At 42.5% G+C, this 14525-nt stretch overlaps 1 protein-coding gene across 1 annotated transcript in view; it reads right to left on the bottom strand.

Moving 5' to 3' along the window:
- SORT1 (sortilin 1) overlaps window positions 1–14525 on the bottom strand; it is a 123177-nt gene that overhangs the window by 94288 nt on the left and 14364 nt on the right. The window contains exon 2 of the mRNA XM_033918152.1: window positions 9082–9141. Coding sequence (XP_033774043.1) covers window positions 9082–9141 — 60 coding nt within the window. The remainder of the gene's footprint in view (window positions 1–9081; window positions 9142–14525) is intronic.

The raw sequence follows: 14525 nt of genomic DNA, 5'->3' as shown, positions 1-14525 counted from the left end.
TCTGAGTAAAAGCCCCTCTGTTAAGAAAAGTGCATCTAGAGGACCCTGAAAGACGACTATGGGGAATTTACAAATACCAGCAGAGACTCTACAGGTAATAGTCTGTGAATGGGGGCCCTAAAGAGATTCTGCTCTTCCTGTTTATAACCCCAAAACAGCTCAGCTCTTGTCTTGGAAAGACCATGTAACTCCTCAATGGCAAAGCAGAGCAGAACAGAGGGCTGTGTCAGCTTTATGCCTGGTTTAAGCAGCTGGCAAGTAACACCTCACCAGACATCCATACCTCTCAGCAGTTCTAGGACTTGGAGAGGGGATAAAATGAAGGCAAAATTTCACCTCTCCAGGATAGTGCAACACCCACATGATATAAACCACTTGATCATACCATCAAACTACTAATGAAAGATTAAGTTCTTACCAGGATAATCTTCTCAGGATCCTTACATTAGGTGATCAATTCATGCCCGTGAATAATAGAGAGGGGGGAAGGGTGCTTATTTATTGTGTTTATAATGGGAAGGGGGGTGGGTTATGGGTTTATATATATATATACAATTGTTGTTTTTCTTGATAGATTTACAAGTGATGTTTTCAAGAATATGTAGGATATTAATTTGTACACTTGTTGAAAGATTAAAAATGAATAAAGATTTAAAAAAAAAAAAAAAATTCATGCCCGTGAACTCGCAACTTTCAGCACCTCCTACATTGCCAGTGGAAGCACTTTCAGTACGTTCCAAAGCAATCGATCTCCACTGGAATAGAATACAAAGAAGGAGGGATACGGGGAACTTCCCCCACAGACATTATAATTCTGTTCTGCTCTGCAACTTAGAAAAAACAATAATAATTGACAGGAATTTATAACATAGCAGTAACAGCGAACCAACCTGCTGTGTGCAACAAGCACTAGAATCAAAGGAGCCAGAGGCTAAGCAATTTAATTATTTATAGAGGACTTCTTTACACTTAGTCATCTGGTTGTCAAGAGAAAAACTCCAGGCCCAGAATTTAGAAATATCCGAGTCAGAAAGCAGGAGATACAGGATATAGAGGGCAGGCCATATGGACCCCTGAAAAGATTAACAGAAAGAATATCCAGGTAAGAACTTAATCTTTCATTCCGTTACATCTACTCAGGAGTCCATATGTTAGATGACTTACCAAAGCAACGACTAACGTCAAGTGTGGGACAGAAGAGCCTGCCCGCAAGACCGAGGACCCAAAAGTGATGTCCTTTCAAGCCTCCCATCCACTCCTTAAAATCTTGTAAAAAGATTTTAAGACTAGACCAAGCAGCTGCTCTACAAATCTCTGCGGGAGGAACTGCCTGAGACTCTACCCATGAAAGTGCGATACTCCTGGTCAAGTGTGCCTTGAGAGAAACCGACGGCTGCTTAGCATAGGTAATGTATGCTGATGAAATGACATTGAGAATTCATCTGGCTACAGCAGCCTTGGACACCAGTCTGCCACACCTGGACTGGCTGGTAAGCACAAACAGATGATTGGAAAAAATAAAGTTATTGATCTTTTCTAAGTTGTGAAGTAAAACTCTTCACATACCCAGTTTCTTCATTATCCTATCCTGCTTGTTTGAGCCTGTAGGTTGAAATATAGGCAAATGAACCTCCTTGTTGATGTGAAAATCGGATACAACTTTCACAAAGAAGGAGGAGACGGTCTGGAGAGCTACACCCGCCTCCGTGATTCTGAGAAAGAGCTCTCTACAAGAGAGAGCTTACAGTTCCAAGATACATCTTGCTGAGCCAACCGCCACCAGAAACATTGCCTTCACTTTGAAATCCAAAAGGGATGCGTCCGAGTAGCTCATATAGGGCTTTAGTGAGGCCCTTTAGGATGGTGTTAAGATTCCATGACGGGAAAGAATGCCTTAACCAGAGAGCCCTATTAGGAATCTGGTCACATCTGGATGAGCTATACGTAAAACTTCACCACTTGTGCCTGGAAGCATGAAAGGCCTGTCACTTGCACCTTGAGGGAAGCCACTGCAAGACCTTTTTCCAGACCTGCTTGAAAAAAATCAAGGAACACCGGAATGGGAGCTCGGAGTGTTTCCACCAGGTCTCTTTCACATCACTGTTGAATAGCTTTCCAAGTTTTGGCATAGGATTCCTCCTCACAATTTCGTGGTCAGTGGTAAGGACGATGCTTTTTTAAGACCTGTTTGGTATTGAAGCTATATGGTCTGCTTTCATTAGCCAACTTTTGTCAAGTGATGCAATGTTTTGTTTTACCACTTTTAGATTATTATAATGTCCTATTATGTGGACTTCCAAAGAAGTCTTTACAGGCACTGCAAGTAGTTTACAATGCTGCGGCAAGGGAACATGTTTTCCCTTTACTGATTGAACTACACTGGCTGCTAGTGGTTTGAAAGATCCAGTTTAAAATTTTGGTGTTGGTGTATAAGGCCTTGCATCAAGCTTTACCAAACGTAGTGGCTACTTTACTTGCTTTACATGTGCCATCTTGATCACTGCGTTTGCATCTAAGCAATTGTTGATTGCTCCATCTGTATGAATCGTAGTTAAAGCAACTATTTATTCCACAGTTTTTGCTGTGGTGGGTACCCAGCTCTAGAATGCCCTTCCAGAAAATGTTCATCAAATTCCTTCTTTTTTAATTTTCCATAAATGTTTAAAGGCTTACTTGTTTCAGAAGGGGGGGGGAGGTTTTCACATGTAAGAATGTGTATTTTGAGAAAGTGTGGTGTGTTTAGTATTTTAATGTTAGGGTACGTTTACTTATTTTTATGTGCTTTTTTTTTTAAACCCACATAGAATTTTGGATATGTGGGACATAAATATTTTAAATAAACAAATAAACATAATAAAAGGCTTCTTAGCCTGAAGTAGAGTAGCAATAACCACATCTGAATATCCCTTGCGAACTAGGGCTGTGTGCTCAAGAGCCATGCCATAAAACCAAAGCGTTGTGGTTTCTCCATGGAGACTAGCCCCCGACTGAGAATCCTGCGATGAACATAAGAATAGCCTTACTGGTCAGATTAATGGTCCATCAAGCCCAGAAGCCTGTTCTCGCGGTGGCCAATCCAGGTCACTAGTACCTGGCTAAAATCCAAGGAGTAGCCTGCTGAAGACTAAGTCTGAATACCTTGGTTGGCAAGGCCAGTCTGGGGCCACTAAGATCACAAGTCCTGGATGAGTCACAATCCTGCAGAAGACCCAGCCCACCATGGGCTAAGGTGAGAAGACATGATATGGGGACAGAATTTGTCCCCATCCCCATGGATAGCCAGGGAAACTATCCTGTGTCTTTCTTTAGTGGCTATCTGAACTTCGGTTCTTCTACACCAGCATTCTTCAATGCAAGGCTTGAGAGTCAGTGGTTGTGCCCATTCACACTCCGATTCTTCCCTTTCCTTAAAGGACAAGAACAAATTCTGTTCCTGTATCATTCGCTATAAACAAAAAAGAGAGAGAGAAAGGTCCTTGGTTGAGCCAGGGCTGAACCAATGCATCCAACCCTAAATTTCCTGATTCTTCTCCTCAACTGAAGTAGTGCTAAACTTTCAAGTTTCTAGCAGAAGCCATCAAATCTATGTCTGGTCTGCCCAGGAATGCACAATGAGATCGAATCCCACCTCAACTCACAGGAAAGAGAGTCCAAAGTTGATATGATCTGGAATCATTTTGAGCCCCCTGATTGGAACAGCTTCCTCATACTGTTCAACAAATACGCCAAATCAAATTGTCTACTAGACGAATGCCCATCTCAGATCATGCAAGTTGCAGTACCTGAATTTAAAAGGGATCTATTTAACTGGGCAACATCCACCCTTAAAAGTGGAATTTACCATGAAAATATGGGACACATTCTGATCACACCCATCTCCAAAGACCAGAAGACCTCACTCACATTGACGTCCAACTATAGACCCATAGCGAGCACCCCCTTATTCACCAAAATGCTGAAAGGGCTGGTCAACCTGGAACTAATAAACCACATCTCTTAAATGAATACCAATCAGGTTTTAGAAAAGGATTCAGCACCGAGACAGTCCTATGCTCTCTCATTAATCACCTATATAATCTCTTCAGTCAAGGTACCAGCACCCTGATCTTACAATTAGACTTTAGTAGCGCTTTTGACCTAGTGGACCATGAAATAATGCTTACGCGCCTAGACGCAATGGGACTATCGGGAAGAGTGTGGACCTGGTTCCAAGGCTTCTTAACCAAATGATCTTATCAAGTGGTCAATAACGGGAATTACTCTGAATCTTGGAAAAGCCCTTCGGGAGTGCCTCAATGTTCCCCCCTATCTCCCACCTTGTTTAATATATACATCTCCTCCCTAGGTCACCTACTACAAAAGTTAAACCTAATATATTATATATACACAGATGACATCTCCATACTAATTCCAATAACAAACGTGACCAATGCCACCTTAAAACACATCTCCTACATCATGACTGAAATTGAACAATGGACTACAAACTCTAAACTGAAACTAAGCTCAGAAAAGACAAACATTTTCCTGGCAAGCCCAAAAGAAAAAATAACTACAACAACAATACATATAAACAGTCACGACCACCCAATATTAAAAACCATACGAATACTAGGAGTCACCTTAGATACCCACTTGACCTTGACCGATCATACAAATTCAGTGACAAAAAAATGAAACATAGAAACATATTAGATGACGGCAGAAAAGGGCTACAGCCCATCAAGTCTGCCCACTCTGCTTACCCACCCCCTGTCTATACCCTAATGACCCAATTTCCTTATCTTGACCCTCGTAGGGATCCCACATGGGTATCCCATTTATTCTTAAAGTCTGGCACGCTGTCTGCCTCGATCACCTGCACTGGAAGCTTGTTCCAATGATCAACCACTCTCTCTGTGAAGAAATACTTTCTGGTGTCGCCATGAAATTTTCCGCCCCTGAGTTTGAGCGAGTGCCCTCTTGTGGCCGAGGGTCCCTTGAGAAAGAAAATATCATCTTCCACTTCAACACGTCCCGTGAGGTACTTAAATGTTTCGATCATGTCTCCCCTCTCCCTACGTTCCTCGAGCGTGTAAAGCTGCAATTTGTTCAGTCTCTCTTCGTACGAGAGACCCTTGAGCCCTGAGATCATCCTGGTGGTCGTTCGCTGAACCGATTCAATTCTGCGCACATCTTTACTGTAATGTGGCCTCAAGAATTGCACAAAGTACTCCAGATGAGGTCTCACAATGGCCCTGTACAACCGCATTATGACTTCAGGCTTTCGGCTGACGAAACTTCTATTGATACAACCCAATATCTGCCTTGCCTTAGATAAAGCCTTCTCCACTTGATTGGCAGTTTTCATGTCTGCACTGATGATTACTCCTAAATCTCATTCTGCTGAAGTCCTACTTAAAGTTTCTCCGTTCAAGAAGTACGTCCTACATGGATTTCCGCTTCCGAGGTGCATGACCTTACATTTCTTAGCATTGAAGCCTAGCTGCCAGGTTGAGGACCAACTTTCCAATATAAGCAGGTCCTGCGCCATATAATTCTGTAAACTGCATCCACTTACTATATTACATAGTTTGGCATCATCGGCGAATAGTGTTATTTTACCATGAATCCCTTGAGTCAGATCCCCTATGAATATGTTGAAAAGGAGTGGACCCAGGACCGAGCCCTGCGGCACTCCACTGGTCACCTCCAATGTTTTAGAGAGGGTACCATTAACCACCACCCTCTGAAGTCTGCCACTCAGCCAATCATTGACCTATGCAGTTAGTGTCTCTCCTAACCCCATCGATTCCATCTTGCTTAGCAGCCTGCGGTGTGGGACACTGTCAAAAGCTTTACTGAAGTCCAGGTACACGACGTCCAAAGACTCTCCAAAGTCCAACTTTCTTGTTACCCAGTCAAAGAAGCTGATCAGATTGGATTGGCAGGACCTACCCTTGGTGAATCCATGCTGACTGGGATCCCGAAGATTCCCTTCATTCAAGATTGTGTCCAATTTGCTTTTAATTAGTGTTTCCATGAGTTTGCACACTATTGATGTGAGACTCACCGGTCTATAATTCGCAGCCTCTGCCCTGCAACCCTTTTTATGCAGAGGAACGACATTAGCTAATTTTCAGTCCAGGGGAACTTTCCCCTTACTTAGGGAGAGATTGAATAGCTCAGCCAACGGTTTCGCCAGGACATCGCTCAATTCTCTGAGCACTCTTGGGTGCAAATTGTCTGGTCTCATGGCTTTGTTCACCTTGAGTCTTGCTAGTTCACTGTAAACTTCACCTGGTGTGAACTCAAAATTCTGAAACGGGTCTTCTGTGCTTTGTGTTGCCTTCAACTGCGGATCGTGTCCCGGTGCCTCACAGGTGAAGACTGAGCAGAAGTATTCATTCAGTAGTTCAGCTTTATCGGAATCTGCATCCACGTAACTTCCGTCCGGTCTTCTAAGGCGTACTATCCCGCCTATGTTCCTTTTTCTGTCACTAATATACCTGAAGAAGGATTTGTCCCCCGTTTTAATGTTTTTTGCCAGAATTTCTTCCACTCAAAGTTTTGCCTCCCTAACTGCCATTTTGACCGCTGTAGACCTGGTCCTATATTCCAGTGATTCCCAACCCTGTCCTGGAGGACCACCAGGCCAATCGGGTTTTCAGGCTAGTCCTAATGAATATGCATGAGAGAGATTTGCATATGATGGAAGTGATAGGCATGCAAATTTGCTTCATGCATATTCATTAGGGCTAGCCTGAAAACCCAATTGGCCTGGTGTTCCTCCAGGACAGGGTTGGGAACCACTGCTATATTCTACCTTTGCCTCTCTTTTCTCCGTGCACTTGTAGAAGAGAAACGCTTTTTTCTTCTCCTTAATGAGGTGCGAGATCTCCGCGGTGAACCATTGGGGTTTATTGTTTCTTTGTCGTTTATTTACTGATTTTATGAAACAGCTAGTTGCTTCATGTATGGTTGATTTCAGTGTTAACCACTTAGCTTCTACATCATCGGTCTCCGCTTGGTCCTGCAGCGTCTGATGGACGAAATCTCCCATGCGTGCGAAGTCTGTGCCCTGGAAATTGAGTACCTTTGTTTTCGTGTTTGATCTAGGAAAGCCTTTCCTAAGGTTGAACCATACTATGTTGTGGTCGCTGGAGGCTAGCGTATCTCCTACTGAGACCTCTGAGACGCTTTCCCCGTTTGTGAGTACCAGGTCGAGGATCGCCTGGGCCCTAGTGGGCTCCGTTACCATTTGTTTGAGACGTGCTCCCTTTATAGAGGTTAAGAGCCTCGTGCTACCGCTGGTTGTCGCTGAAAATGAGTTCCAGTCTGCATCAGGCATATTGAAGTCCCCTAGCAGTACAGCTTCTCCTCGTAGAGTGATATTCTCTATGTCTTCAATTAATTCTGCATCCATGTCTTCCAGTTGTCTTGGGGGTTTGTATACCACACCTAGATACAGGCATTTTTCTCTGCCTCTTGCCAGGTTTACCCAGAGGGACTCCCCAGTGTACTTGACATCTGTGATCCTGGTGGTTTTGATGTCCTCTTTAATGTATAGAGCTACCCCCCCTCCTAACCTGCCCTCTCTGTCCTGACGAAGTAGATTGTAGCCCGGTATAGCCATATCCCACCCATGTGAGTCCGTGAACCAAGTTTCAGATATTGCCACCACATCTAGGTCGGCATTCCTTATTTCAGCCTCTAATTCTAGAATTTTGTTACCTAAACTGTGTGCATTGACATACATGGCCCTCCATATCTTGTGTTTGCTTCTCCATTCTTTGGAAACTGAAAACCATAAAAAAATTTGACCCTCTATCTTTCAGAATACTGGTACAGTCACTGATTCTATCCACCCTGGACTACTGTAACATCATTTATTTGGGGATACTTAAAAAAACCATGAGAAAATTGAGAATAGTTCAAAACACGGCCGTCCGCTTAATATTCGGACTAAAGAAAAGTAATCACGTTAGTCCCTTCTACAGACTGTTGCACTGGTTACCAATTGAGGCACGAATTCTATTCAAATTCTGCTTTTGCTACAAAATAACCTGGGGAATGGCCCCCAACTACCTTCTACCTCACTTCAAATTCTACTCCCCCACCAGATCTACCAGAAACCACAACCTCTTTGTAGACCCGAAAATCGCAGGCTGCAGATACCGAACCTTCCTGAACAGAACATTCAAGTTTCAAGTTGGTAGACAGCAAACTTGGCTAGGCTACTTCATTGATGTCGCTGAGCTCAAACTACTGAAAAATTCAGAAGGCAAAGTGGCTCCCAGGGAAATAGACCCTGAGCCCTGAAGTAGCACACAGCAGGCTGGCTCCACAGCTCCATGCTAAGGTTTGCTCTGTGAGCTGCAGTCTGTCTCTGCAGATCCTGTGCCTTTTCCAAGGCAGAGAATCTCCAAATACGGGAAGGGGGTTCTCAGGGCACCAATGTTTAACCCTTTCAGGACCAAGGGACATATTTGTCCCATAACTTTAAAATCCTATAAATTTTGATTGGGATAGTCTACAGTTCTAAATTTGATATGTACGGATTCCATATGATACTGCCTTTATGTAAACAAACTGGTTCCGACATTCATTCATTAGCGTCGTTGCCAGATTGACGAGAAGATTCACTTGCCACACTGTCCATAAGCCAGAAGTTTGATTAAAAAAAAAAAAAAATGATATTTCACAAAAAAAATCAATTTTTTGGCATCTGCAAGCCCTTTTTACCATAAAAATGTTGTCAAAACCACAAAAATTGGCCTACGATCCTTATGGTCCTGAAAGGGTTAAGAGAAAAAAAAACCAAAAAAAAAACTTATAACCGAAAATAAGAAACCAAGCTGAGCAGATCAGAAACCCTTCTGCACAGTTCACCTGTACAAGGAAAAACTGAAGAAGGCAGTACACTCCACAGGCAATGTGGGAAGTGCTGAAAATTGCAACACTTCTGCAAAACCCAGTTTGGGGGGATTCATCACCTAACGTATGGACTCCTGAGTAGATGTAACAAAAAAATATATTAAAAATATTCCTACTTTAAACATACAGATTAATTTATATACATTTGCCACCAAAATTACTCACCCCAGTGCCATTCCCCACCCAAGACAGCAACACAGAGTCACCGAGATCATCAAAACTGTACTAAAAACACAAAAAGAGATCAAAGTTAGATCCAAATTGCTAATGTTCATATTTACAGTGCAGCCAAACACACAATGGCCCTGCTTTACAACCACTAGTCTCTGACCTGAGCTCATCCATCAGTATTTCCCCTCTCACCTGTTTTCAAATTCATCTCCCTTCAGACAGGACACTTTTACATGTGGAGGGGTCTAAACTAAATCTAAAAATATGTCTAAACATGCCTGTCAACTGCAAATGTCCAAATTACGTTCCTATTCCCACTTCATACTGAATCACTGCAATCAACTGCCCCCACAGATTAGATCCCCCTCAACTTTAGGAAAGCAATAAAAACACACCTCTTCACCTAACTCCACTGCCCATGACCGATAGATTACAAAGAAATGTATGATACAAGATCCTCCATATGCGTGGCATTTGGTGACAGGTCAAAAGCGCGCGCCGACAAAGGCGTGCCGAGACAACTGAGCGCAAGGCGGAAGCCCACGCCGAAGAAAAACAGTGTTTTAAGGGGCTCTGATGGGGGGTGGGGGGAACCCCCCCACTTTACTGAATATAGATCGGAGGGTTGTAACCCCCACATTATACTGAAAACTTCACTTTTTCCCTAAAAAACAGGGAAAAAGTTAAGTTTCCAGTATGATTAGGGGGGTTACAACCCCCAAAACCCCCCACAACGCCGGCGCGATCTGTATTCACTAAAGTGGGGGGGTTCCCCACCAACACCCCCCGTCGGAGCCCCTTAAAACACTGTTTTTCTTCGGCATGGGCTTCCGCTCAGTTGTCTCGGCGCACCTTTGTCGCCGCACTCTTTTGACTATGAACCATGGCATTTAGAGTACAATATAAGATTGTGATGATCTGTCATCAATTTTTGTATGGTACAATTCCAGAATTTTTCCAAGAGTAAGATGACCATTTAGCAGCCCAAAAGATCGTTGCGCTCTGAAAATTCTACTTTGTTAAAGGCCAATGTTAATCCAAAATACAGTATGCAGAAATTAGTGCAATGACCTTTTGTTGTGCTGGGGTGAAATTATGGAATTCGCTGGTAGGGCAGTTAAGGAAATGTGCTGACGAGAGTAACTTTTAGAAAACTCCTCAAAACACAACTGTACAATGATTATTTTATAGGGTCTGACTTGTACTGATCAAAGATTAACTGTGAATTTTAATTCTGAATTTTGTCTCTTTTTGTACTGCTTTTAAGTATTATGTATGTGGATGTATATTGTAAACCGACTAGGATTTAGACGGTGTAGAAATTTTAAAAATAAAATAAATTAGGATAAAAACTTGTATTGAAAAGTCTTGCATTGTAACTATGTCAAATTGTAACCTGTTAACTGTATATTATGTATGTTAGCCTGTAACCCGTTCTGAGCTCTTTGGGGAGGATAGGATAGAAAACAAAATAAAATAAAATGCAATATATGTATGAATGTGCCATTATACATCAATCAGTGTTCTCCCCAGAAATTTTTTTCCAGCCAGGTGGGGTGGGACAGGGAAATTTGGTGGTGGAGAAAATTAAATGTGCACTATTTTTATTAGTTAATTATTATTAATTATTTTCCAACGCTCAATATGACTTCCTTTTTTAAGGTTTGACACTTAGGCGTATTCCAGTAGCATTTAAGCCACCCTTGAAAAAAGCAATGCAGATCCTCTTATTCTGAATAACTACTGGCCAGTATCAAACCTTCTATTTCTTTCAAAACTACCATACTTGAGAGAGTGGTATTCAACCAACTTCAAACTCATGTTGAATCAGTTAATGCTTTGCATCCTGCAATAGCAATTCTGCCACAGCAAATGCACTGAAGCCCATAGGAATTGAATGGACTTTGGTGCATTTGCCATGGGAGAATAGCTACTGTGGCTTACTGAGTGAACTCCATAGTCACCTGGACCAGTTTTTCTCAACTTCTTCAAGCCAAGTACCCCCTAAGTCTAACAAATACCAACCGAGTACCCCAACACAAGCTCCGTCCCTAACCCCACCCCCATTATAACAGTATTAATTGTAATGCAATTTCTTCCATTCATTTTCCATGTACACACAATATACCGTAATCTTAATTCATATGGTAACCACAAAATAAAAAAAGCACACTGTACGCTGAGAACATGTTAATCATTTATATTTGGGGGGGTTTCAAAGAAGTCAAGGCAGATATGCAATCAGTAACAACTACAGAAATAGACAAATTTAGTGCAAAATATAGACAGCAGATTATAAATTCTCAAAACTGACACATTTCGATCACTAAATTGAAATTAAATTCAGTTGTCCTTTGTTGTCTGGTGATTTAATTTGTTTCTGGTTGAACTTCCTTCTGACTGTGCATCCAACATCTTTCTTTCTGCCTCCTGCATGCTTCCTCTCCTCCAGATCTCATTCCCCTCCCCAACCAACAATCTCTCTCTGTCTCTCCACGAGTCCAACTTTTCTTCTTCTCTCCTCCACTCCTATTGGCAACATGTCTCCTTCTGGCTCAGAGGCAGACTTCAAAGGGTGGTGGTAAACGGTACTCCCTCCGAAACGTCGGAGGTGTTCAGTGGAGTACCGCAGGGATCGGTCCTGGGCAGTGTTCCCTCTAAGGTGAGCACATGAGCGATTGCTCACTATTTTCAGTGGCGTCGCTCATGCGCTTTCTCCTGTCGCTCACTCGAGGGCGAGGTGAGAGGAAGCGGCGGCGGCCTGTATTTTAAAGTTGAAATATGCAGTGGCGGCTCCTCTCAAGATCCCCGACTGCATCGGACTTCCGACGCAGGTGGGGATTCGTGAGAGGAGCCACTGCCATGTCATACCGGGGGGGGGGGGGTTTCGCCCTGGCTGTGCACCCGCCCTAAGGCTGCAGTCGGAGAGGAAGTTCGGGCCAGCCAATCGTTGCATGGCTGGACAGAACTTCCTCTCCAACGGCAGAATTGATGTCGGGGGAAGCAAAGAGAGCTTGGGGCAGCCGCGGCAGTGGCTTTGGGGCCTGTTTCACCCGATGGTTGCAGCGGTGGCTTTGGGGCCTATTTCCCCCGATGGTGGCAGCAGTGGCTTTGTGGAGGGTAGGGAGAAAGAAAGGGGGCAGGCAGAGAGACAGAAGGGAAACAGAAAAAAAGAAAGGGGGCATCAAGAGAGAAAAAAAAAAAGAAAGGGCAGGGAGAGAGGAAGAAAAAGTTAGGGGAGGGAATGAGGTCTGGAGGAGAGGAAGCATACAGGCTGAAAGAAGGGAAGAAAGATTGGATGCACAATCAGAAGATGAAAGTGCAACCAGAGACTCATGAAATCACCAGACAAGATAGGAAAAATGATTTTATTTTAAATTTAGTGATCAAAATGTGTCTGAATTTATATATGCTGTCTATATTTTGCACTATGGCCCCCTTTTACTAAACCGCAATAGTGTGTTTTAGCACAGGGAGCCTATGAGCGTCGAGAGCAGCGCTGGGCATTTAGCGCAGTTCCCTGTGCTAAAAACTGCTATTGCGGTTTAATAAAAAGGGAGGGGGTATATTTGTCTATTTTTGTATGGTTGTTACTGAGATGACAATGCATAGAGTCATCTGCCTTGACCTCTTTGAAAAAAACCCAGACTAGGAATGATAATTAACATTTTCTCAGCGTATAGTGTGCTTTGTGTTTTTTAATTTTATTGTTGGTAGATCATTTTGACTTGGTCATTTTAAAGTAGCTCGCAAGCCCAAAACGTTTGGGCACCCCTGAGCTAGAGAGTTGAAGCTGTGTATTTCTATTTTATCCCCCCTTTTACAAAACTGTGGAGCGTTTTTTAGAGATGCTTTTAATGTTTAAAGTATAATAAATTTAAAATTGCTGAGGTTATTACTCCCCTTTACCTATTGTCATTTCCTTTATTCTACCCCAAACAAAAATTGTAACTTTTATCTTTTCCTTCCCAACTGTATGTTTGTTCAAGTTAAATGTTCTTTTGTTAAAATGTTAATCCCTTTTTACTTGATATATTTTTGCTATGTACATCGCTTAGTGATTATAATAGGCGATTAATCAAATTGTGTTAATAAACTTGATAAACTTGTGGTAGCAGCGCTGATGCTCAGAATTCTATGAGCGTCAGAACTGTTACCACCGTGGCTAAAATCCACACTGCAGTTTTGTAAAAGGGGGAGGGGTTAGTTTGTGATGACATATTCCATACTAGGCGAAGGTGTTTTCTGTGTTCGAAAGACATGGTTTTCTGTTAGGATTGACGGTGTAGGATTGATCTGTGCTGGTCTGGCTTGTTTAGTTTTACAATGGGTGTATTGATGTACTGCTCACTGCAATATGTAAGATGCTGCCTTTTCCTAGGTACTCATGTGTGACGTGTGGCTTGTTACTAAAAATCATGTTTTTCGTACAGATGGGGGGGGGGTGCCAAAAAATGATGGGCCCTGGGTGTTACATATGCTAGGTACGCCACTGTATGTAAAGATACCAGAAAGCTGGCGAAGCAAAAACTTTAAGTAAATTGTTATTCTTCTAAGTTTTGAGTATTTAACCCTCCCACAATCTTATGGGCACTCGTTTCAAGTTTATTGCGATTTTGATTTAAACGCAATATCAAATATTTTCAATGCGTATAACAAAAATAAATTTGGGGAAATAAATAAAACCATTTGAACAATAAACATACAAACATAACCATAGATGATTAAAAATACATAAGGAGTACAAGGATAAACTACATTTGTTTAAAAATGCGTCCTCCGCGCCTGCTCATAAATTTGTGGAGTATGTAACTTGTCGCTCATGCATATTTTTTTTTTGCACACACCTCATCAATCCTTAGAGGGAACATTGGTCCTGGGTCCAATCCTATTTAATATCTTCGTACAGATCTGCCTCAGGGACTTCAGGGTAAAATTGCATTATTTGCCCATGACGCTAAATTATGCAATTATGGAAGTACCGTACCCGACACTATGACACAGGACCTACTTTTACTAGAGCAATGGTCTACTATTTGGCAGCTGAGCTTTAATGCCAAGAAGTGTAAAGTTATGCACCTTGGTAGCGGAAACCCTTGCAGAACTTACACTCTGAACGATGAGACCTTAACTAGAACTGTTACAGAACAGGACCTGGGAGTAATCATTAGTGAAGATATGAAGGCTGCCAATCAAGTGGAGAAAGCTTTATCCAAGGCTAGACAAATGCTGGGTTGCATCCAGAGAAGTTTTGTCAGCCAAAAGCCCGAAGTGGTAATGCCGCTTTACAGGTCCATGATGAGACCACATCTGGAATACTGTGTTCAATTTTGGACGCCACATTATCAAAAGGATGTGCTGAGAATAGAGTCAATTCAGAGATTGGCCACGATGATGGTCTCAGGACTCAAGGATCTCCCATATGAAGAACGTCTAGG

Source organism: Geotrypetes seraphini, chromosome 13 (genome assembly GCF_902459505.1).
Source record: "Geotrypetes seraphini chromosome 13, aGeoSer1.1, whole genome shotgun sequence".
In the NCBI taxonomy this organism is placed as follows: Eukaryota; Metazoa; Chordata; class Amphibia; order Gymnophiona; family Dermophiidae; genus Geotrypetes; species Geotrypetes seraphini.
This window is presented reverse-complemented; position numbering and strand designations above follow the sequence as displayed.